At 50.2% G+C, this 22029-nt stretch overlaps 10 protein-coding genes across 10 annotated transcripts; 5 read left to right on the top strand and 5 right to left on the bottom strand.

Moving 5' to 3' along the window:
* Positions 1-623: 623 nt before the first annotated feature.
* On the bottom strand, positions 624-2764 carry LCP9604111_2139 (uncharacterized protein; the record flags this gene model as incomplete). Its single annotated transcript, XM_039069583.1, has 8 exons — positions 624-950; positions 1001-1396; positions 1457-1782; positions 1834-1947; positions 2000-2282; positions 2337-2376; positions 2431-2459; positions 2522-2764. 8 exons carry the CDS (start codon positions 2762-2764, stop codon positions 624-626), a joined length of 1758 nt encoding a protein of 585 aa, XP_038932266.1.
* Positions 2765-4041: 1277 nt separating this feature from the next.
* On the top strand, positions 4042-5169 carry LCP9604111_2138 (60S ribosomal uL1 domain-containing protein; the record flags this gene model as incomplete). The annotated part of the gene is made up of 5 exons (XM_039069582.1): positions 4042-4053; positions 4117-4140; positions 4214-4355; positions 4418-4595; positions 4713-5169. The coding sequence occupies 5 exons, from the start codon at positions 4042-4044 to the stop codon at positions 5167-5169; spliced, it is 813 nt and encodes a 270-aa protein (XP_038932265.1).
* Positions 5170-5401: 232 nt separating this feature from the next.
* Positions 5402-6673, bottom strand: LCP9604111_2137 (uncharacterized protein; the record flags this gene model as incomplete). The annotated part of the gene is made up of 1 exon (XM_039069581.1): positions 5402-6673. The coding sequence occupies one exon, from the start codon at positions 6671-6673 to the stop codon at positions 5402-5404; it is 1272 nt and encodes a 423-aa protein (XP_038932264.1).
* Positions 6674-6899: 226 nt separating this feature from the next.
* On the top strand, positions 6900-8271 carry LCP9604111_2136 (putative proline-rich, actin-associated protein Vrp1; the record flags this gene model as incomplete). Its single annotated transcript, XM_039069580.1, has 2 exons — positions 6900-7019; positions 7099-8271. 2 exons carry the CDS (start codon positions 6900-6902, stop codon positions 8269-8271), a joined length of 1293 nt encoding a protein of 430 aa, XP_038932263.1.
* A 738-nt stretch (positions 8272-9009) lies between these two features.
* On the top strand, positions 9010-9385 carry LCP9604111_2135 (U6 snRNA-associated Sm-like protein LSm8; the record flags this gene model as incomplete). The annotated part of the gene is made up of 2 exons (XM_039069579.1): positions 9010-9034; positions 9114-9385. The coding sequence occupies 2 exons, from the start codon at positions 9010-9012 to the stop codon at positions 9383-9385; spliced, it is 297 nt and encodes a 98-aa protein (XP_038932262.1).
* A 1295-nt stretch (positions 9386-10680) lies between these two features.
* LCP9604111_2134 (uncharacterized protein) lies at positions 10681-11760 on the top strand (the record flags this gene model as incomplete). The annotated part of the gene is made up of 1 exon (XM_039069578.1): positions 10681-11760. The coding sequence occupies one exon, from the start codon at positions 10681-10683 to the stop codon at positions 11758-11760; it is 1080 nt and encodes a 359-aa protein (XP_038932261.1).
* Positions 11761-13158: 1398 nt separating this feature from the next.
* LCP9604111_2133 (protein ERV29) lies at positions 13159-14403 on the bottom strand (the record flags this gene model as incomplete). Its single annotated transcript, XM_039069577.1, has 5 exons — positions 13159-13231; positions 13285-13349; positions 13403-13896; positions 13999-14111; positions 14237-14403. The coding sequence occupies 5 exons, from the start codon at positions 14401-14403 to the stop codon at positions 13159-13161; spliced, it is 912 nt and encodes a 303-aa protein (XP_038932260.1).
* A 583-nt stretch (positions 14404-14986) lies between these two features.
* Positions 14987-17659, bottom strand: LCP9604111_2132 (uncharacterized protein; the record flags this gene model as incomplete). Its single annotated transcript, XM_039069576.1, has 4 exons — positions 14987-16160; positions 16218-16366; positions 17373-17422; positions 17644-17659. The coding sequence occupies 4 exons, from the start codon at positions 17657-17659 to the stop codon at positions 14987-14989; spliced, it is 1389 nt and encodes a 462-aa protein (XP_038932259.1).
* Positions 17660-18135: 476 nt separating this feature from the next.
* Positions 18136-18396, bottom strand: LCP9604111_2131 (uncharacterized protein; the record flags this gene model as incomplete). The annotated part of the gene is made up of 1 exon (XM_039069575.1): positions 18136-18396. One exon carries the CDS (start codon positions 18394-18396, stop codon positions 18136-18138), a length of 261 nt encoding a protein of 86 aa, XP_038932258.1.
* Positions 18397-20124: 1728 nt separating this feature from the next.
* On the top strand, positions 20125-21975 carry LCP9604111_2130 (MIP/aquaporin family protein; the record flags this gene model as incomplete). The annotated part of the gene is made up of 2 exons (XM_039069574.1): positions 20125-20169; positions 20275-21975. 2 exons carry the CDS (start codon positions 20125-20127, stop codon positions 21973-21975), a joined length of 1746 nt encoding a protein of 581 aa, XP_038932257.1.
* Positions 21976-22029: the final 54 nt, after the last annotated feature.

Raw genomic sequence — 22029 nt, 5'->3', positions numbered from 1 at the left:
TGTAGTTGAAAGGGGAGAAGCGGAGGGGTTGGAAAACGTGTTGTGGACTTGTCGGTCAGAGATCCAGGGGGGAAGGGGGGTAAGTCTGGGCACGAGCCAGTCAAAACCGGATCAACCACTTACCGGCAGAAAAGAGTATAAATGTTGTTTAAGGAGTCTCAAGAGATGCAAGTTCAGGGGAATTATCGAAGAGAAGTCAGAAGGGTGAAATTTGTTTCGTTTTTGTTTTGAATACGTGGAAATACGCAGACCGACGGCGGTGGGCGTAGTCTTTGTCACCCGTTTTGCTGGAGAGCACGCAACGTCGAGAAAATGAGGCTGAGAGATATATGAAGAAGGCAACTTATGATTTAGATTCGGTCGACTATATATGGTATGACTCTAATAGTTCTGCCTATAACTAGCTATAGATTCGGGAAGGTATATTTTCCTAGAAAGAGGACACCGTGTTGGCCCCGTAAATGAAATACCAAAGGGAGTTCCCCCGGGCTAAGACCCTCAGGAAAAGGTCCCACCGTGTCTGATAGGCCGAGTGATAGGCCCGACCTTCCCACACTTATCGTGCCCGCGTAATTTCTTCCACCCCATCTCTCGGTTCTTCATGCCGTCATAGCCAAGTTCTCTTATTCTTCTGATCGTCGCGACATTCTCTGGCGAGACCGTCGGAAGAATGTTCGTATCATGGACCGGTAGATCGTCCTGCCTTCGACAGTATCGCTGGCGTAACCGAAAACGGTCAAGAGCAAGATGGTTACAAGGAAGATCACCACGAAACTGACCCAGTAATCCGCCTTGGTGTACCCATTCTTGACTCCAACGAGTTCCGTCGAAAAGTACGCACTCATCAAGCTGACCGGCAGGAACAAAATGGTCGCCTTAGCCAGCAGAATAGTGATCCGAGTGAGCTTTTCAACAGCCTGCGAGTCTTTGAGCGCAATTAAGTTGAAATTCTAGGCCACGTCAGCAGAGTTCTCGGAATAAAGCACGGGAAGATACTCACCAAGAACGTCAAAGACTCTTTCTCATTCAGACAGTTCTCAATCTCGCTCAAACAGTACAGATTGATCCGATCAACCAACCGTTCGAAACGCGCCACGGCCGTCGAGCTCAGCTGCACACCGACCGATTTATCAGTTGTATCATGGAAAGTGAAATCGCTCACGACACTCGACTGGCGCATATCTACATACTCCATGTCGCTAAAGGTGGCTCCATACGAAACCGGGGCTGGTTGAGACGAACGCGCTTCGTCGCGGAGCATGCGTTGCCGTTGCAAGAGTCGCCGCATGATAAGCTCATAGCTCTGGTACAATCGTTTGAGAACTGCGAGTCGTCGGCCCAGCCAGTGCAATTCGTTTACCAAATCTACAACCGGACGATCGAGCATTTGGCCTCTCTGCGCGGGGTTAGCCATCGGAACACATTAACACAACCGTGCTTTCCCGACACTACTGACCAATTTCTCCAAAGCAACCCCATATTTGTGTTCTCGCTTTGCGATAAGTCCATAACTTGACACCCAGTCATCGAAGATATAGTAGAAGAGCAAACTCGGTCCATCCTTCTGCTTGATATTGGCCTGATCCGGTCCGAGGTCACTAAAATGTCGCACTCGGATGGTAATCAGCGACTCGCTCTCGGACATGGCAAAGTGCTGTCTCGAAACGCCAGCGAAAATAAAGCGGATGTTCCTGCGCACGATGTCGAGGACTGGCTTGGCTTCATCTATTGGCACTGCCTTCCGTCTCGGGAACGGGTTCTCTTGGATTGAAATTATTGTGCCTGCAAACAAGTTAGCGGCTGCACTCGAGATCCGAAAAATGGGATGCTCACCATCGTCGCACTGGATCAGCCAGGTCCAAAGCCGTTTTCCATCCGGGAGATCTTGGCCATTCGGTTGTGATAGTGTGGGAATCACATACAACGTATTATAGCCGATACATGTGTCTAACAGATTCTTAATGTTTATGCTCACTCGGGTTTGGTGCGATGTACTTACATCGAGGACCATGATCCACAGAAGAGAAGTGCCAGATTTGATTCGTGACTTGTGCGAAGGTGAGATTCGAGAATGACGCCGACTCGCGCGATTTATCTGGATCGGCGAGATGCTTGAGTGCATTCTCCGGGTCATCCACTTCGTGCTCGAACGACGGCTCAATAATAGGCGATTTCGAAGTCCTTTTGTTTGGTACAGGTGTAGTTTTGGGTGCAGGATCCACTGGCTCTGTGCACATCATCCCCTGTAGCCGTTCTGACACTCCATAGTATTTGGTAATCGCCTAGGAATCCATGGTCAGTCAATACTGCTCATATGCGAATGAAATTGAACATACCCTTATGCTTTCCTTCTGCTCCTCTGGTGCCCATATATTGCTGTGATCACAATGTCAGTATATACTCGTCTACATTTGAGGACTTCATTCTTACATCCACCGTGTACCAAAGCACTTGTCTCTCTGTATCATGTCAGCCCTTTACTGTTGGATAGACTCAAGTCTAATCTTCGAAAAAGACTTACCGGCTTGCTCAGCAACCGTTTCAATTCGTTAGTGTCCAGATCAGACGCACACCATGCCTCATCGTTCCCGAAATCGAGCACGAAATTCTGAGTAAGAGGGTCCTGTAGACGGCGCATAGCAAGGTAAAACTGCGTCTTATCGTCGATGTTCTTGAACTTTTCCACAAGCGGGCCCTCATCGTCAAGACTTGAGTAGTAATCCTGCGGTGCAGTTGACTCGCGCGAATCTGTTGTAGAAGACATGATAAAGCCAAACAAGGTGGTCTGTAAATAAGCCAAAAAAAAAATCAATAGCCAATGGTCAAAAGATCAGCTGCCAAGTCAGGAGGGGGTATCTCGGATTAAGTCAAGCCAAGTCATGCCCAGGTGTAAACAACCTTGACCATAGAATGTAAACCTGGAGTATATCACAAAAGGAATAAGCAGAAAGTCAAGTTTAAGTATTCTAATCTCACTGGGAATGTCTAAATTAAATCGAAACACAAGGCAATAGCCCTCGACGCCAAAGGGGGGTTGGGTGACCAGTCCTGAGGCTGACACTGCCGCCGGTCACGTTTAAGCGCTGCGATCAGATGCAGCCCCCGCAGACCATGTCAAGTTCGTTTCACCAGTTGAGAACTGTCCTAAAATAGATGATCTAGCATCCTATTTGCTCGTTTTGTGGGTTGCTGTATTATATACCCGTCTGCTTAGCAAAAGCTTGTGTGTTGGTCGGTCATCTGGACTATTCGATATATATTGTTTGTGGTCAGAAGATGCCGATGACGAGGAGTCTTGAAGATCTTTTTAGGTGGTGTATACGTATTTGATAATTAATATCAGATACCACCGCCTGTTAAAATGATGTATCTACTCAGCTGGACTACTTTGTGCCTGCTTAATACGGACTCGTGCTTGTGGTTGATCTAGATCGATCTTCGGGGATATGCGAAAACAAGGTATTTATAAACATATCCGATCCAAGCCCTTACTGCTATCGCTGCACAAAGAAATATCAATTAACGAGACACTTTCTTGAACAATGAAATAGGATAAATAATAAAGTAATGATCTATCGATATAAGCGGGTCGGCTATGTGGCGGGGCGACCCGGTCGATGCTTCTACCTGAGTATGCCGTACGTTCTATAAAATACAATGGACATACCTACATGAATCGTATATAGCTTTGAACCTTGAAATATAAGTTTGCGTGCTTCTTATCTGGGCAATTTATCACTTTAATCCCAATTCTCCGAGGGAATCACCAATTTAGTATCCGTCCAGACCTCTTCGTATGCTTTCGTTTCGTGTGTGCCCGACATATTATTGACAAGCAAGATCGATGTTCCATTATTTGCACTAACTAGTCCTCACCTGGTCTAATATTGGAAGTTTTGCCAAATGCAGTAACAGGAAAAGCGTACTAGGCAAGGCCGGCGGTTACTTGAAACAGCAGCAATGTTGACCTGACCGAGCAATACGAAGAGGGATTAGGATTCTCGATATTTTCTTTTATACAAGCCGAGTCGACGCTTGCTAATGCGATTATTTGTACGGAGTATGAGCGAGTGGAATTGCATTGAGTGAAGTATCCGTGGCCGTCATACAGCGTAGGTCTTGCCGAGGTTGGGGAAATCGGTTCGTATTCATGCCTCAGGCTGTTTGATGAGTCAGCAAACAAAAATCTAGGGCACCGCTAATCCTAATCTAGACTAGCGCAAGTCCACACCCACAAGCGGAGAAATTCACGGCCCTCGACAATTTCTTTTCTCAAGCATTCAGCGCAGAGCCATACCAACAGAATTTTAACTTCTTTTGGAAGACTGTAGCAATCATGTCCAAGATCACAGTCGGTACGACTTACCCCATGATATTCTCTACTTGATCTTGCCACTAACTGCTCTTCTCATTACAGCCGGAGTGCGCCAGAATGTCGAGAACCTTCTCAACTACTCTCTCAATGAGAAGAAGCGTAACTTCAACGAGACCGTTGAGCTTCAGATCGGCCTGAAGAACTACGATCCCCAGCGTGATAAGCGTTTCTCTGGCACCATCAAGCTGCCCAGCGTTCCCCGCCCCAACATGGCCATCTGGTGCGTTTCCCATCGACAACTCGTCCCGCGGGGCAATCTTTCACATCCCACGATGCGCGGCGGCGAAGGATGTATACACCTCGAAAGAACATAGAAGCTAACGGACGGAATCTATAGTGTTCTTGGTGATCAGCACGATCTTGACCGTGCCAAGCACCACGGTATCGATGCCATGTCCGTTGACGATCTCAAGAAGCTCAACAAGAACAAGAAGCTCATCAAGAAGCTTGCTCGCAAGTACGATGCCTTCCTTGCTTCCGAGGGTCTGATCAAGCAGATTCCCCGTCTCCTCGGTCCCGGTCTGTCCAAGGCCGGCAAGTTCCCTACCCCCGTCTCCGCCGCTGAGGACATGGCCGCCAAGGTCACCGACGTCCGCTCCACCATCAAGTTCCAGCTCAAGAAGGTTCTGTGCCTCGGTGTTGCCATCGGCAACGTCGAGATGGACAAGGAGGCCCTCGTTGCCAACCTCATGCTCGCCATCAACTACCTCGTCTCCCTCCTCAAGAAGGGCTGGCAGAACGTTGGCAGTCTTGTCATCAAGGCTTCCATGTCCCCTCCCCACCGTGTCTACTAGATTATCTGTCGCTTAACTGCGCCGGTGTTTTCTAGTTTGGGCCTGAGTATTGGGTTTATCTCATAGTCTCACGACTTTAAAAAAATATGAAGCTCATGATCGGTCTCAATCTGCTATTCTATCGTAATCTTACCAGTATAATGTAGCTGTAGATAAAGCTTAGGTTTGTATGTTACATTGCTCATTATGTGTGAAACAAGAGACTCTTATGATACACATGCAGGGAATCAAGTTACTCCATGCCTTCCATCAATTCGGTCTTATCCAGAACCATGCCCCGCATGCCAATGAACTCACGAAGACTTTCCCACTCTTCACCAACTTCCTCGCCTCTCATATAAGGATCCTTAAAACCCCATGCAACAGCAACTCTATCCATAGCAGCGCGCTCTTCCTCGCGCAACCACCGTTGCCGCAGTGGGATACCAGGAATCCAGACCACACGTTCCATCTGATCGTTAGCCGTGGTAATAGCCAAAAAGCCCATGGAGGATGCACCGCCAACGTAAGCCAGTGAAGCGGCAAACGCAATCCCAGTCGCTACGCTCGGATCCATTGTGTTCTGGAATGTTGCGGCCCACGATGCGAGAGCATAGCAAGCAGCCGGGGCAGCCGCAAGGCCAGCCAGCGGGACGCCGGCTTTCTTGAAGATCTTCGCACGGTGGAAGGCGGGGGCGCAGAAAGTATTATCGATGATGGCCAGCACGAGCGAGAGATTTTTCTGTGCAATGGCAACCCCAAGAGCCATGTTAGCCAGCTCCGCCGGAACGGCGCTGTTGACACTCTTGGGGTTGGCTTTCAGCAACTTCACCGGAGAGCTACCCTCTTCTGGGACAGGCTTGTAGGCATAAAGGTGGAAGAGCTCGGGGAAGTGCTCGGCCCGTCGCAGTAGAGTCAGGGTCTCGGTGCAGGAGGCCAGAGCTTCGGGCGAAATGAAGACCTTCTCGTCCTTCAAGAGGTCAACGGCGATTTTTGCGACTGAATTTGCCAGTCGGGGGTCCGGATGTTGTAAGGAGTGTGGTTTGCCTTTGTTCTTCGGCGCAGGTTGCTTCTCCTCCAGGTCTAGTAAAGAAGAGACCGCGTTGCCCTCACCCTTTGATGATCCCTCGATTTGATCCCGTTCCTGTAAGACAAGGGATTTGGCGACCAGCTGGCATCTTTGTAGCAATTCTATCACCACCTCGTTGGAGGCCGCCGCGTTTGATTGATGTACGGCCAATGCATCCTGCGCAATCTCTTTGATTGCATCCTCTGGGCTTATCCTAGTGGTCGCAGCGGAAGCATATCGACGGAAAATAAGCGAAGGAGAGCCGAGTATCAACCTATCGGTTCGATTCGAGGGTTGTAAACGGAGATTGGAGGTCGCAGCTCGACTTGCGCGAGCGGTGGGGAGACGCGCGATAGGGAGGCCACGACGGGGCGTTGAAGTCGAGAACTGACATAATTGACAGATCGAGCCCTGTGGCTGGGAGCCCTTATTGGCTGTTAGAACAACTCTTTTCATGGCTGTGGTGATGAGTGACGTTGTGAGGCAGCCGTATTTTTTTCGATGGGAGAGTCCAGGCGGAGACTTCGCCCCGACGCTGTCCACTTCCCCGTACTCGCACCCTGACGTCTTCTTACTTCTCTGTCATGTTCCTCCTATTCCAGGAACACATCTTCCTGACCTGATTATTTTCTAAATTATATGCAATTGTCTATCTGATACTCTCATTATCTGATCCCCAACTATGCCACCTCCTCCTCCCCCGCCGCCACCGCCGCCGCCGGGAGGTTTGGGCGGTCCTCCCCCGCCGCCCCCTCCAGGTGGCCTCCCAGGCAGGCCTCCCAAAGGACAGGCTAAAGATCGGGTAGGTAAACTGGGTGCTTCAGTTTCATTACCGCAAGCAGCTTGTCGCTTAAGGAACTTGGCAGCTAACCTATAGATAGGGCGCACTTCTTTCTGATATTCACAAGGGTGCCAGGCTGAGGAAGGCTGTTACCAATGATCGATCAGCCCCTGTAATCGGCAGTTCAGGAGGCGTCTCAGCAGCTCCCCCAGTCGCAGGTGCGCCACCTGTTCCTGGCGCAAGGCCGCCTCCAAGCGGGCTTGCACCGCCCGTACCATCCGGTCCAGCCGCGAATCGATTACGAAGTAACAGCGAAGGGGTTTCGGGGACAGATGGTGCATCCAGTCCAACGCCACCTCAATTAGGAGGTTTATTTGCTGGTGGAATGCCCAAGCTACGGAGTCGTGGAGGTATCGATACAGGTGCCAATCGTGACTCGCCATATATCTCCGATTCCGAAGGGGCACATCGACCACCTGCTGCGCCAGCCCCCAAGCCTCCAACAGCTCCCCGGCCTCCTGGAGTCAGACCGCCTCCCCGTCCATCATCGACCGATGTACCGCCTGCGCCACCGATCAATCCTTTGATTGCCGGCTTGAAGAAGCCTCCCCCAAGGCCTGCTTCACGATCATCATCTACAGTTTCAGCGCCAGCTACAAGGGCCCCTGAAGCGCCGCCACCACGCGCGCCTCCTCCACCTCCAGCACCAGGCAAGCTTCCACCACCGCCTACATCGAGAAAACCGTCCGGACCTCCGCCACCACCCCCATCAGCCCCCGCGGGTCGGGCACCTCCTCCCCCGCCGGCTGCTTCTAGATCGACACCTCCTCCTCCCCCCTCAATAGCCCCCTCGATTGCTGCGCAGGCTGCACGTTCTGCCCTGGGACATTCTTCGCCCTCTGCACCTCCCCCACCACCCCCATCAGCTGCCCCAGGTGCTCCACCCCCACCGCCTCCAATTTCACTTCCTGCAGCTCCGCCAAGCGAGCCGCCATCCCGACCATCCCCTGCTTCCTCTCGCCCTGTCTCCCACGAACCATTTGCATCGCTGGACCCTAGCGCGTATACACTTTCCAATGGTGGATCGCCTGCAGTAGGCGCACAAAGTCCTTCAACACAAGGACATGGCCCAGTCCGAATAGAAGACCCGCGATTCAAATTCCAAACTGAAGGGCTACTCCCCAAACCACGGCACTTTATCGGTGGAGACCGCCGATACCGCGCTGGACGGGGCAGCAGTGTTCCTTTGGATCTGAGTGCTTTGCGAGGCTGATTGGAGTGCATGGGAAATTGCGGGCGATATCGTGCACACATAGTGAATTGCTATACATAAATCCTTTTACACTAGAGTCATCTATGTAGCTCATTGTGTAGCTCAGTTGTACAACAAAGCCCATGTTTTCCACCTTAAACGCGTTGATCTCTCATAAAACAGTATAAAATGTTGTGGTATCCACTCTCCTACAAGCTTCTGCACGTGATTGAATCGGGGATGTCAATCGACAATCCTGGAAAACAACCATGAAGCCCCAAGACACGTGCTGCCACCAATCTCTTTGCTATCAGTCGAGGTCATCGACTCTCGTGTTTCTAGAATTTTATTGTTATCATCTAGGATTCTGGCAATCTTACTTGCGATTCGACCAACAGTACAGACCCGCTCTGCGCCATTATCATCAACTCCCATTTGATTGGCCTCGAGCTTTAAACGGAGCTCCTGCAGATTGAATCTTCCGTCCGCGAGCTTGAGGATCCTCGGCAAGTCAAAATTGTCGCGCTACAACCAACCGCGATCAATCCGGCTCTTCACCTCGACGAGCACTTTTTGCGCGAAGTGACAAGATCCCACGAACCTCCTCCAGCCCACGCAAAGCAAGAGAGCTACTCCAGGCCCAGCGACAGGAACATCAGCGGGCTCGAGATACATCTTTCAGCGGTGCATCTACCTAGACCCGATCAACCGCAAACTTGAGATACCCTTTCACCTTTTTGAACCGCTCTCCCATCCAACATGTCTCTCCATTTTTACGTCAATAGTGAGTTCTGCATTAGCTGGAGTGCCTACATACGCCATTTCCTATAGAAGTTAACTGCTGACCACTCTCGATCGAACAGAAAAAGTCCTGATCCTCACCGTTGACGGCCGCACACTCATCGGCGATCTCCTGTCAACCGATCAAGCGACCAATCTTGTCCTGGCCAATACCGTTGAACGCATCATCCGCACTCCCGACGACGAGGAGCCCTCCACAGAGATTGAGCATGGGCTGTACCTGATCCGCGGTGACAATGTCGTTGTGTGTGGTGAAATAGACGAGAAAATGGACAGCGAGATAGACTGGTCTAAGGTGAAAGGCGAAGTAATCCGAGGCACGAAGAATGCATGAGCGGGGGCTTACAACATACACGGTGCTATTTTCCATCAGTTTTCGGGCGTTTTAAGGAAACCATTTGCATGCGATACAACGATTCAGCAAGCTGAAGAATCTTGGAGTTTGCCAGCGTTGCGTGTGGCTCTTTACTATTGAATTCGCCATTGCGGGCTTCTTGGCCTACCACGATGGATACGCTGTTGAATGTCGATCTATTGATTATTTACTGCGAACCTACAGCGATCTTTCACGGGTTGTGATTTCATTGACATATCCGACTCTGATGTGCAATGATGCAATGGCTACATATGAGACCATCAACTCGGCATTGTTGCCCCTCGAATGACTTTTGCGGGGGGCCCAGAGCACAGACGATGGCACAGACAATGAATTTACGGGGATGCGACTACTTGGCCTCTTTCAAGTATGAGATGTAGGCCCCTACGGTCCAGAAGAATGTGAATCTACTGAATTACCATTCCAATCTTCTGCATTCTCTACAAAAAGGAGTAATCTACCGTTTGCAGCCACATTCCTGCTCGACTCCACGCGGGAAGATGCCAAGGTCTCATACGGTGTGGAGTCAACGGAGTACATATGTATCCTCGTAGCAAGAAAGAAAAGGATCACAAAGAGAGAGAGAGATAAAGAACTAGGCAGTGATGTTATAGATTGTATGCTCCGGACAGGGTACTCCGTAGTTCAATCCGATCTCTATAATTATCTAGTACCCCATACGCCTCGGTCCTCAGCCCCCTGTCGGCCTTGGCGCAGCAAGTTAGGAGGCTATTTGTGACAATGTGAGGTGTATACTGCAGGGTGTAACTTGTTTGAAGATTTAGAAGAAGTCGGTGAATTGTAATTGTCTATATATCTTGACATATATGAACGTGGAATACCCAGGTTAGGCCGCAAACAGTGAAAAAAAAATATCAACTCAAAGCGAAACACCCCAGGCAGAAACTAACGACGCCCCCTCAGAAACCTCCCCTAATTGTCATTTCATCTCACTTCTCTCTTCTCTCTCCCCCTCTCTCCCAACTATTTTTTACCCTCTCTTGAGCCTACAGATCGCTGGGCGATCTCCAATTCATACGTTTACCTTGCCATCCCGCCCCTTTCCGCAGTTTCCCCCCTATCCGCTCAGCCCTTCATGTGTCCGATAGTATCACTACAACACAACGAGCGAATACCGCGTCAATCCCAACAGATTTCACGGGCTGATAGCCCGTCGTCCACGACGGTGCACTCTTAGCCACAAAACAAGCCCCAATAAACCGATCTTCCCCACTCACCCCCCCGCGCCAGCCATGTGGCTCTATCGGGGCGCTCAGTCCGCGGTCTTCTATTATGCCACTTGCACCCCCTGCGCCGAGAACCTCGATCGTCGGAAACGTAGAAATGATGCTACCCGGGTGCAGCGGGAAAAGGAGAAGGAGCGACGCAACAACGAATTAATCACCGACCAACCTCGTCCATTCCCACAACCAACCCCGTTCAGTACCAATGTAGGCTGGCGGGAAGAAATCGCCCTCGGCCCTGGTCCTCCAGCTCGTCGGGGTGGTCACCGCCCTGTTCAACGAACGGACAGTTGCACTACCGACCAGAGCTCGCAACTCAAGAAAGACAAGAGTGCTGGCCTGATGCATCCACTCGGCGAGAAGTGGAAATCAATGCGCTACCAACGCGAAGATGAGCCTCTTTGGGGACAACAGGAAGTGCGCGGATCGTCCATTGGATTCTCTGGACGCGGTCGTGCAGACCCGAACGAAACCTCCAAGTACTACATCGCCCGCGTGCCGCCTGTGAACGACCTCCACCCGCCCATTGTTAGTGGACCGTGTAGCCGTGCCGAGACCAGATGGATGCTCCAGCCACCACCGAGTGCCCGAGTGATGGCTGGTAAAGCCGACGTCACTTCGCCGACTCGTGGTAGTGCCTGTGGTAACATATCCCGGCCTCCCAAGAATGTGGCCAGGGAGAACGAAACTGAACGAATCAACAGCGAGTCTGGCGACGGAGCTGTCGATGACACCACCCAGCACCATCAACAACGTCGACCGTCGTTGACTCGACTCCGTATCGACTCCAATGTTCCAGACGCAGATTTACACTCTCGAACTGACTCTATGTTCTCCACGACCCTCTCGGATGACTCTCCAAGCTTTGAATGGAAATACCCTGACACCCCTGCATCTCGCCCTCAATCGAAAGCCACAGATGAAGATAAGACCTACCGCCCACATATCTCGAAGACTCTCTCCACAGTCCACCGGGACAACAAGAAGGTCCACATGCTACACCTAGAGATCAACGACGACAGCCGCGATGATGTTGGTCTGGGTCAATTGCAGCCTATCCGCCCCTGGCGTTGGAGCATGGACATCTAAAGTCGAACGCGAATTCCACAACACTCATCCCTCAGCAACGCCATATCTCCCCTCGCATCAGCTTCTCCGGGTTTAGCAATACGGCGTTTGAAGCATATCAAGCCCAGTGAGCATCTGCTTTTTAGTCATTTTTTGTCCTTGTTTGTCCTTTATTTCACCTCGTTTTCCAAGACTCCTTCCGTGTTTGCCAAATCTGCCTCGGAGAAAACACCGGAGCAAACACTCATCCTCTCGCTGTCGGACTCAGATCCCTCATAGGAATGTACCTGGCTGGTCCGGTATATAAAAGCGAAATGCACCTCCATCCTGCAAAAGTTCCTCTGCTGTTCCCTCACAGCGTTGTTTCATTACAGCCGTAAGAGAACGGGCGAGTTCATCATGACAGCACTCCTTCCTATCATTTCACAATCCTTTTCCTTGTCTCTCCTTTATCTCCCTCACTTTGTGGCCCTGCGGAATTCTCTTTTCTATCTTTTCAGCTTTGCTTTAGTTCCTAGATGTTATCTCTTCCTTGTACCATAATCACTCCCTCTCTGTTAGGGTTACCACCAGTACATAGCGTTTGACCAGCAATGAATGTTTTTCTCTTTTTAGACATTTAATCGGCGAGATGAATACTATGTTAGTGTAAATATAGTTGAATGTTTCTTGAAACTCGGTGGTTCTTATACAAGATCTCTAGAAGCTGCTGCCCTTCATCTAGATTTAGATCTGGGCCGTCAGAATATCCGTATTATAAAACTAAATATGAGCAACATATGTCTAGACTGTAGATTTTATATACAGAATGATACATAAGAGTCCGACTTCCTCAGCAAGTAAAATTCTGCACAGGAACATATAGGGGGTTTGACAATGGTCAACAAGAGACATATATAAAGAGGGACAGAAGTCGGCTCAATATTACTAGATGCCTTCTATTAGACGTAGCCATTGCTACTATTATTGAGTCTTAAGCAAAGGACAATACAGATATGCGTCGCAATCAGCGTTAGATTTTCCATTCAGTTTGTCTTCGTGATAGATGCAATTCAAATGCACATCAAAAACATCATATGCAAAGGACATTGTTTTCGATCTCAATGAAAGAAGAGACCAGGACACAAAAGCGCGGGGTAGAACAACCCAAAAAAGAAAAGACGCAATAACGAGTAGATCGTTGGATCTCCTCGGCGTTTCAAAATCATCCCAAATGCAAACAACGCCCAACCCAGCCATGCATAGCCTCTGCAAACCAGTCAAGGGTCGAAAAGGGCCCGTATCTGAATGCTCGGAGCCCGCGGAGCACCAGCCAGGCCGCCCCTTGTTGATTTCTATCCCTCTTTGTTGTGTTTGCTAGGATGCAGATGCCGGGAGATATATAGAGAGAAGGGAATCGCGTTTCGACCTCCTTCTGCTCTAGTAGACCTTCTTTTTCTCGTCCATGCTCAATTGGCCGGGGCCCATGTTGACGAGTAGGACTAAACCACCACTGTAGAAATTGTTAGCGTTGGACATATCTCCTATTGGGGAGAGACAACATACACAATCGACAAGATCTGGAAGAAGTCGTACTTGGCGAAGTCCTTTTGCGGGTGGTGGGCATGCAGCTAGACGAAACCATCAGTAACCAAAGATAGAATCAATCTCCCAGTAAACGTACAGTCCAGAAGTTGTTCACAAACACATTGAACAGACTCAGCAAGACCACAAGAATGATGGCGCTCCACTTGGCCTTGAAGCCAACAATGACCATGACGCAAGCGACAAAACCGAACAAGCTGACCAGAATGCGCCAGAAGCTCCAATCGCCAGAGAAAACAAACCCAATGAAGAGGAAGATCAGCAACACACGACCAGCGAACTGGACATACATCTTGCGGTCCTTTTCATCAAGCTGGGGCAGACCGGCGGGGACGAACTTCTTGCGCACCCACGAATCGGACAGGACCATAAGCAGACCACCGACAACACTCAGATTGCGAAGGAAGAAGTTCAAGTCGAAGATGAGACCGTATCCAAGACCCTGTGTGACAACAACGGCGAGCAATCCCGCGACGGCGACCTCGGTGCGTTTGCGGGCGATGACCAGGAACGAACAAACGGCCATGGCGATGACATTAACAAGAAGGAACGTGTGCGTGATTCCCCACGGAACTAAAGCCAGCAGAAGAAAAAAGCGCGTTAGACGATGTTATGCAGGACCCTGGACCCTAAGTCGTGCCGATCAGGGACCGGGATGCAGGGGCATTATCTTACTCTTCCGGAAATCACGGAGATAAAGGAGCTGATCGCTCCATTGTGTGAGGATGCGCAGCGAGTCTTCGATGAAGGTCACTACGATGAGGAATCGGCCGATAGCGGGAAGGTAGCTAGAGAGCGAAAGAACAGGGTGTCAGTGCATGCCTTGAATCCCTTGTTTTGAGCTCTTTCGCGACTTGAACCACGACGCGGGTAGAGAAATAAGCCCAAAACAAAGAGTAGGATTGAAACATACGGCTTCACTGGATCGGCCAAGGTATCCAACCAGTCCTCGATCTTGCTTGTCTGCTCGCGGATTGCGTCCAGTGGACTAGGATCGCTGGCGGCATCTGCGCTGCCGGGCCCGCCAAACGGGTTCTGGTGGCCGAGATTATAGCCCGCAGTGCCACGAATTTGGGCCATGGCGGAAGAATAATACAAAAAGAGATTGAGAAGAAGAAGAAATTGGAGTTGAGTCCTCACAGGTTGGGGAAGAAGAAGTTCAAGACAGGAGCAAATACCAAGGAGTTGTATACAAAGCACCTTCAGGCCACGATAACCGGAACTGGCCGCTAAACCGTTTTGGGAATAGTGACGACACAGGGACTCTATAGTGAATATCGGAGGAAGCTCTACATTCTTGCGCCTTATTTTGTTTTAGATCAAGCATTGGTTATGATTTCATTGCAATACAGATTTTTGCCAGCTAGACTAACAAAGAAAAAAAAGAACTTGCACAAACACAGCGTCAGATCCATTCCCGCAATTCTGCTTTTGTTGCCGCAGTGCAGTTCTTCCTCTTGCACAACTTGCAAGGGAATCTACCAATTCCGCTCCTAATGCGTTGCGCAACCTCCCAGGCCCCATTGTTGAGGGGAGGGAGGGTGCTTGAATGATGTGACACCCCCAGAACGCCAAAAAAGAGAAAACAAAGACGAAGTAAGGGTAATAAATACAGTTCAAGATGAAGAGAGAACGGAGAGAAATACTTCATGAAGGAAACAGCTCACGCAGCCCAGTCAGAGTCCAGCGGGTGGCCCTTCTCGCGCGAGCGCAAGATGTCGGGGAGGTAGGTTGGGGTCACCGTCACGCGCGGCTCAATAGGGGCAGGGGCAACAAGGGTGGAGTGGTTCTCCGAGGCACTGGTCTCGCTGACACTCTCGTCGGACTTGGCGCCCTTCTTCTTGGGCTGCTTCTTAGAGACAGTGGTCCATTCGTCATCACCTTTGGCAGCTCCCAAGAGGCGCAGCTGCTCCTCCTCAGAGGGAAGGTTCTGAGCCCACTTAGTAGGAGCAGCAGGGGACTCAAAAGTATCCAGAAGGCCCTGAGAGACGGAAGTGGCAGGAGCGGCGGGAGCGGGGTGGGATCCGCCATTGACCCCGTTGGTCTTCACTGGAGCAATGTTTTCCTGGGTCTGCCAGGCGTTGGCAGCGGGTGTAGATGATCGGGCAGCCTCGCGGCGCTCCGACTCGCGAGCAGTGTGCAACTGCTTCTCAAGCAGCTTCTTGCGTTCAGCTTCAGCCTCCAAAACTTGTTGCTTGCGGGCCTCGTTCTTGAGACGCTGCTGGCGCTGCTTCTTGGTCTCCACCTCCTTGAAGGTCTGAACCTTCTGCTTCTTAGGCTGGTTCTCCACATTGCCAGTAACGCGGAGCACAGATGCACCGGGGGCGGGGGCCTCCAGCATGTCGGAAACATATCCGGCCGAGGGAACAGTGGCGTTCACCTGGGGCGACCCGGCGGAAGATAGATCGTCGTCAGCCTCAGCGCCAGTGGTCGAGGAGGCACGGGTGTCGCTGGCGTGTGCAGCCTTCTTCTTGTTCTTCTTCTGACTCTTTGTGGGAGCGGGCTTGGCGGGAGCGGGCTGAGCAGGAGCGTTGGTCTTCAGGCCAGCCATGCGACGGGCCATCTCCTTGCGGTCGATTTCCTCGTCCGGTTTGTCATCCTCGGTGGTGGGGGACGACACGACGGTCTTCACCTCAGACTTTTTGGCGGCAGCCGGCTCGGGAGCAGGCTTAGACTTGCGCTTTGACTTCTTGGGCGCTACAGTGGCCTCGGTCTTCTCGACGGCAGCTCGAATCACGTTGGCCTTGGGGGTTGTGCCATTGGTGTAGTACCAGCCCAGGCTACCTGCCACGACGAGCAAGATCGCCCAGCTAATATAGGGGTTCATAGTCATGGAGCTGTGCACTCGTAAGTCAGTACCATCAACGCTGCCATGATGGTTGCATGGAACTTACTGTTGGATTAAAACCGAGATAGGCGGAGGATGGGTGTTGATCGAAAGATGACGGATGAAGAAAGTTGCGGGGGATGAGAGGGTAGGACAATTGCGCACGCGCACTTCGAAATTGAGTTGCGCACCGAAAGCCGAGCCAATTGTACTCAGCTACAGAAGCTTGATGTATCCAGTAGGAAGGTCCTCAAGAGGAGATTCCAGTCGGTCAATTGACCGTGAGAGCGCCTGGGGGAATGCGCTGGGGGGATGAATTCGTGAATGGGAGGAATAGGAACAGTCGGTGCGCAGGATAAACAAGGCAAGTTAAAGAGAGTAGAAGATGGAGAAGGGAGGAAAGGTGGAAAGGCGAAGAGCAGAGGAGTAGAGGAAAGGGCAACCGTGGCAGATCCACCCCGGTACTGTGACGGTAATGGTAAATTACCGAGCCCTTGGCTTTGGACTTCACTGCATTTATTATATACCTCCAAGGCGTCTTTCTAGAGCATCTTGATCTTTGGTCTAACTGTTCAAGTCTCCTCGATTTTCTACTTGTCTAGGAACTTGGCGAATAAACATTTCAATGTGATGCTTATACCGTACGCTGATTTGAGCATTGACTGCATATGTTTCAATCGTTGTATTCAACGTACTCCGTACCTGGGGAACATACTAATAAGCTCCAATATATGAAGACACCGAGAGTGAACAGGCCACGTCTCCGCCTGTCTCTTTATTCTCCGCTTTCGACGCTCTGATTTATATCTTCCTAGCGTGGAGCATTCATTTATTTGAACATTGGATTCATCGATCCGGCAGGGGATCTCAAATGTTCTTTTACCCCTTACAGGAGCCCTACCACGAGGCGGAAAGGAGTTATGCACCGGACATAACGGACCACCCGGTCCAATTGGTGGTCAAGTCATGCATTGGCATTGGCTAACGAGTCTAAGACCTGCAGTATGCAGCACTTTGAAAAAGGAGGCGTGGGATTGGTTCGCCGGTCATCAATATGTACGGAGTAAGTCTTCGACATATCAGATTAGTTTCTTACTCTTCTGTGTCCTTTGACTCTCCTGAAGTCTCCCATTAAGCCCATGATATGAGCGGTCACCGAGGTTTCAGTAATATCTGGCCAGGGGCGTTTGCGGTGTGGGTATGTTGTAAGTGGTTGGCTCACCGACGCGACAAAGACTCCGCGACGCGCCCAGGCGGCGGGGCCGGCCCGCCCTAAGGCGTCGAGTCACAAACAACCTCTCAGCAAACTAAAAAAAAGGAGGTCGAAACCTTTATCGTCGCAGAGGGAGAAGGTTCTATCATTCAAAACACTAAGTAACTAATGTAGCACGCGGAAGTGACCGCTAGGTGATGTGGGAGAAATACAGCCCCGTTGGTCTTCAGGGTTATTTACCCTCAGCAAACTGATAGATGCCGTTGCCGCCGTGACGGACAATAATCGGACTGCATGAGAAATGAACGGAGAGCGCTGTAGGTCATCGACCTGAGTATACATAGAATCACGATTTGGAGCTAGGTATTACAAAGGCTTCTGTTACTGCCTCGTCGAGGTTTGTGGTAGTTTCCTTGATCCCAATAAGCGAGTTACAGACGATGGATGGATAGTAACTACCACTGAGACCTTGACTGTGCCAGTACACAGCCACCTTTTCATCCCTACATCCCTTTGATCTGTCTCGCCTCAGTCAAAGCGTCCCTCAGAGCTACCAAACCCTTCTCAATATCGCCGCGATCTGTATCCAAAACACTGACACCCATATGACCAAATCGATTATACTGATTGGCTATTTACTTATGCAAGCCAGCCGCAAATACCACCCCGCGCCTAAGGATGCCAGGGAGCACGTCAGGCGGGGTCAAACCAGGAGGTACGTACATTGCAGTCAGCCCGTGAGCCTGGCACTCGGGGCGGGTAGCAACCTGTTTCAGACCAGGCCGAGTGACAGCAGCCTTAATCTTGTCAGAAGCCTGCCGTGAATGGCAATGCGCTCAGCAATAGGTCGAGCTGTGATCTGGCTTAGAGTAGCGTGTAGAGCGCGGATGAGTTGAGTTGGTGGTGTGGTAAAGTAGGCAGGTTCGTTGTTCTCATATTTTTGCATGACAGGGTACCATTTCGCGATCGAGGCGTAATATGAACCTGGTGGAATCTTGCGCAAATGCACTTGCTGGACAGCACGGCTAGACATCGTGAGGATGCCGAGGCCGGGAGGACAGCCAATAGCCTTTTGGCTGGGTTGCTGATCCCGTCATATCTGACATCGCGGTGACAAGCAATGGAGATGAGTACAGAGGGATAACTGTTTGAGGTATGGGAAATGCCGAGGGTGACAAGAAATATGAGATTCTTCGTGAAGGCTCAATCGCTAGGAAGCTCCAAGTGGGAGGGAGATATTGCGGGCTACTTATAATCAGGCCAATATATTGAATATTTAAACCTTTGATATGCCCCGTCGAATACAGAGACCGAGCAAATCTATGGCGTTGATCCTACTCAGATTATGCCCCGGTATTCTAAATCTTGTATCGTCCATTCTTTATAAACCCAAAGGGTCTTCACTAACCAAGTCCTTGCTACTTGGGGTATAGTTCAAGCACCGGCTTTGAAATTGATTTGGGATTAAGGCTATGATCTATCTATCCTTGCCGGTGGTCTACGAATAGACGACTATCAACTATCAACTATCAAATACTTATTGATTTACACTCTCCTAGCAGGTTTGATTTGGAGCATGTATTCTGGTTTTTCGTACCACTCGCAGGCACGAGACTAATGCATCAAATATCTCGGCCGACATATCTCGAGGTCTGCCTTGACCGATTTCTCCAAACTAGGCTTCAAGTTTTGCTACCGAATGCTGACAAATTCCATTGGGCCAGCCTCTAACCTAAACCTTTTTACTACTATATTCTTCGTGTAAGTTTAAGACTCGCCGATGCGTGACTTTCCTTTGACAAGCATTCTCCGCACCCCGCATGAGGGGAAAAGTAGTGACACTATATCAAGATTAAGCTTTTATGTTAGCCGAACAAGCTTTATTGCCTGACTACAATAAGCAGGTATTGTTCAGTTTTTAGTGCCGATACACACAAGTTCTGAGCGCGGTATTCGAGGAAGTGAGGTCCCGATTTTGAATATCGGAGAAAGAGGCAGGAAATATCACCTGGGTCGTTTAGAGACCATAAAAAAAAGATATTCAGAGGGATCTAGGCCATCACGAGGCCATAAGGATTCAAACAAAAGCAATGCTTGCATAGAAGTGAAACATTTAGTTCGTAAAGAGGTCATCAAGTTAATCAAGTTAACAATGATCAAATTGGATCCTAAGAGGGTGTACGGTGGTAGTTATAGCGAGGAATCGCCGTAGCACTAAGAGCTTGCGGCATGTTGTAAGAATGAGGGGAATCTCAAAAGCAGCCCCGAGGAAGAGAATCGTTGAAGGCCAACGACTTCCAGACTGGACCGCATGGCGGATAAAGCACATATAGCAATGATGCTTGTTACATGAATCTTCGTTGCGAGGATAATTTTCCATGACATCGGACGATTCAAATGATGAGATGCTTCGTTGATATACGGAATCAAGTCTAGGCTTTCGTATATGGCCTGTACTCCGTAATAGCCCAAAATAACTCGAAGAATTCATTCGGCCGACAAACGCATCATTGCGGATCGGTGCTGGCGTCCGATGACACGATCTATTTGTTCAGTTTGGCCCCCCTTTAAACGAAGTGTTCATTTAAAATTTGTGTATTGAAACAGTAGTAACAATGTGTGGTAAATAGAAGCCCTAATAATTTGATAACCTAGCCTATACGGATACTTCTCCACCCTTTATTTCTCTGGTCTCTTTTCGATTGTTTGTTTTTTTTTTCAATTAACACTTAAGAAATTACCTCGAATCATCGACTGGAATATGGAAAGAAGAGATGCCGAAGGAAACAAACTTGCAAGGACGAAGGTAATTCCAAAAAGAACCCAGAGAAAGAAAGAACGCGAGTGAGGAAGGAACGATAGATAAACACAAATGAGGCAAGAGGTGACTGACCATTGGTTCCATCCATAGTCCGAGTCTGTAGACACACCTACCTCGCCGGCGAGAAGCACCCGTTCCCGAGCGGACGAATCATTCGTCTCACCCACAAGGGTCTCCTTCGATGCAACTAGTAACGGCACTGATGTCCGACGGCGTAGCTCAGTGACCTCTAGGCGGAGCGTGTTACCCAGTCTCGTACCGCGGACCACGCTCGCAGAGAGGACTCAGGGGGAGTTCATTGTCGCTGGCCCTGACGAGACGACTCAGTTGCGACTTTCCCATGAACCGTTCGTCCAACCAGGTTACATCGACCTGAACCCTTCCTACGAGCAACCTGCCAACGCCAAGCCAGTATGGAGTTTGGCGAAACCGTTGCCTCGAGTGGTACGGCCGGGCATGGTACCAACCAAAGCGGAGCTGTTGGAAAACCATGCCTCTGCTCAGCTTCCAGCGGAGAATTCACAGAAGCTCGGCCTTGACATTGACCCCAATGATATCGAGAGGGGCCAGATCCAGAAGTCCGCTGATCCACGGGAGATTTCGGCCCAAGTTGAGGATGCTCGCCTGCAACGTGAGAGCAACATTATGAACAAAATCCTAAGCGGCGGTGCTGGATTCAGCCGGGTATCTCGTACTTCGTCAATGCGCGGGAGACAACCCTCCGAGTGGCTTTCGCCTAATGCAACCAAGCTGTCCTCTGTCGAGGAAGGGGAGGATCAGCATCAGCCTCCGAGCGAAGAGCCTCCACAGGACTTGCGCGAGGATAATTTTACAATAGGTAGCCTTGACTTTGATCACGAGGCTTTACCTGATGATCTACATCCCCTTGTACAAGGATTGATTGAGGAAGAGGTACATAACAACCACACTACCTGGTCTGTGATCAGGACTCACCATCGCGAAGCTCTAGCCGAAGCTCTAGGGGTCTTTATACAGCTCTTCATTGGCTTCTGCGCTGACCTGGCTGTCACGGTTGCTGATGCAGGAAACCCGAATACCACCGCTTGGGCCTGGGGCTTTGCCACTATGTCGGGAATCTACATCTCCGGAGGTGTTTCTGGTGCGCACCTCAACCCGTCTATCACTATCATGTTGTGGTTCTATCGTGGCTTCCCGAAACGGAAGATGCCAGAGTATTGTATAGCACAGTTCGTCGGGGCCTTTTGCGCTGCGCTCACCGCGTACGGGCTCTATTACCAGTCAATTCAGCACTACCTCAGTATCGACACAAATATGGATACCGGAATTATCAACAGCTTTGTGACCAATCAGCGTAAAGCCTGGATTGGGCCTGCCACGGCCTTTTTCAACGAGTTCTTAGGAACCATCGTGTTAACCACCACTATTCTTGCCCTTGGTGACGACCAGAACGCCCCTCCCGGTGCTGGAATGAACTCTCTCATTATCGGGCTTGTCATCACCTGCTTAATGATTAGTTTCGCTTACCAGACTGGCGCTGCATTCAACCCAACTCGTGACTTTGGCCCACGCCTTGCCCTTCTGGCACTTGGGTACGGCAGAGACCTCTTTTTGAATCCGTATTGGTTTTATGGGCCGTGGGTGGGTACCATAAGTGGTGCCTTCGCTGGTGGCTTCTTATATGACTTCATGGTTTTCACTGGCGGCGAGTCCCCAGTCAATTACCCTCTAGAGAGGACTCAGCGGGCGATGAGAAAGAGCCGCATGAAATGGAAACGTCGACTGCATCTAAGGGAGAAAGTAAAAGCATAAGAATGAGAGGCCGAAATTTTCTGCAATTGGCGTCATAGTTAGACATACAAGAAT

The sequence above is a fragment of the Penicillium roqueforti genome, assembly GCF_015533775.1.
Source record: "Penicillium roqueforti strain LCP96 04111 chromosome Unknown scaffold_02, whole genome shotgun sequence".
In the NCBI taxonomy this organism is placed as follows: Eukaryota; Fungi; Ascomycota; class Eurotiomycetes; order Eurotiales; family Aspergillaceae; genus Penicillium; species Penicillium roqueforti.
Note: the sequence above shows the minus strand (reverse complement) of the source record. Positions and strands in the feature narration are given on the sequence as shown.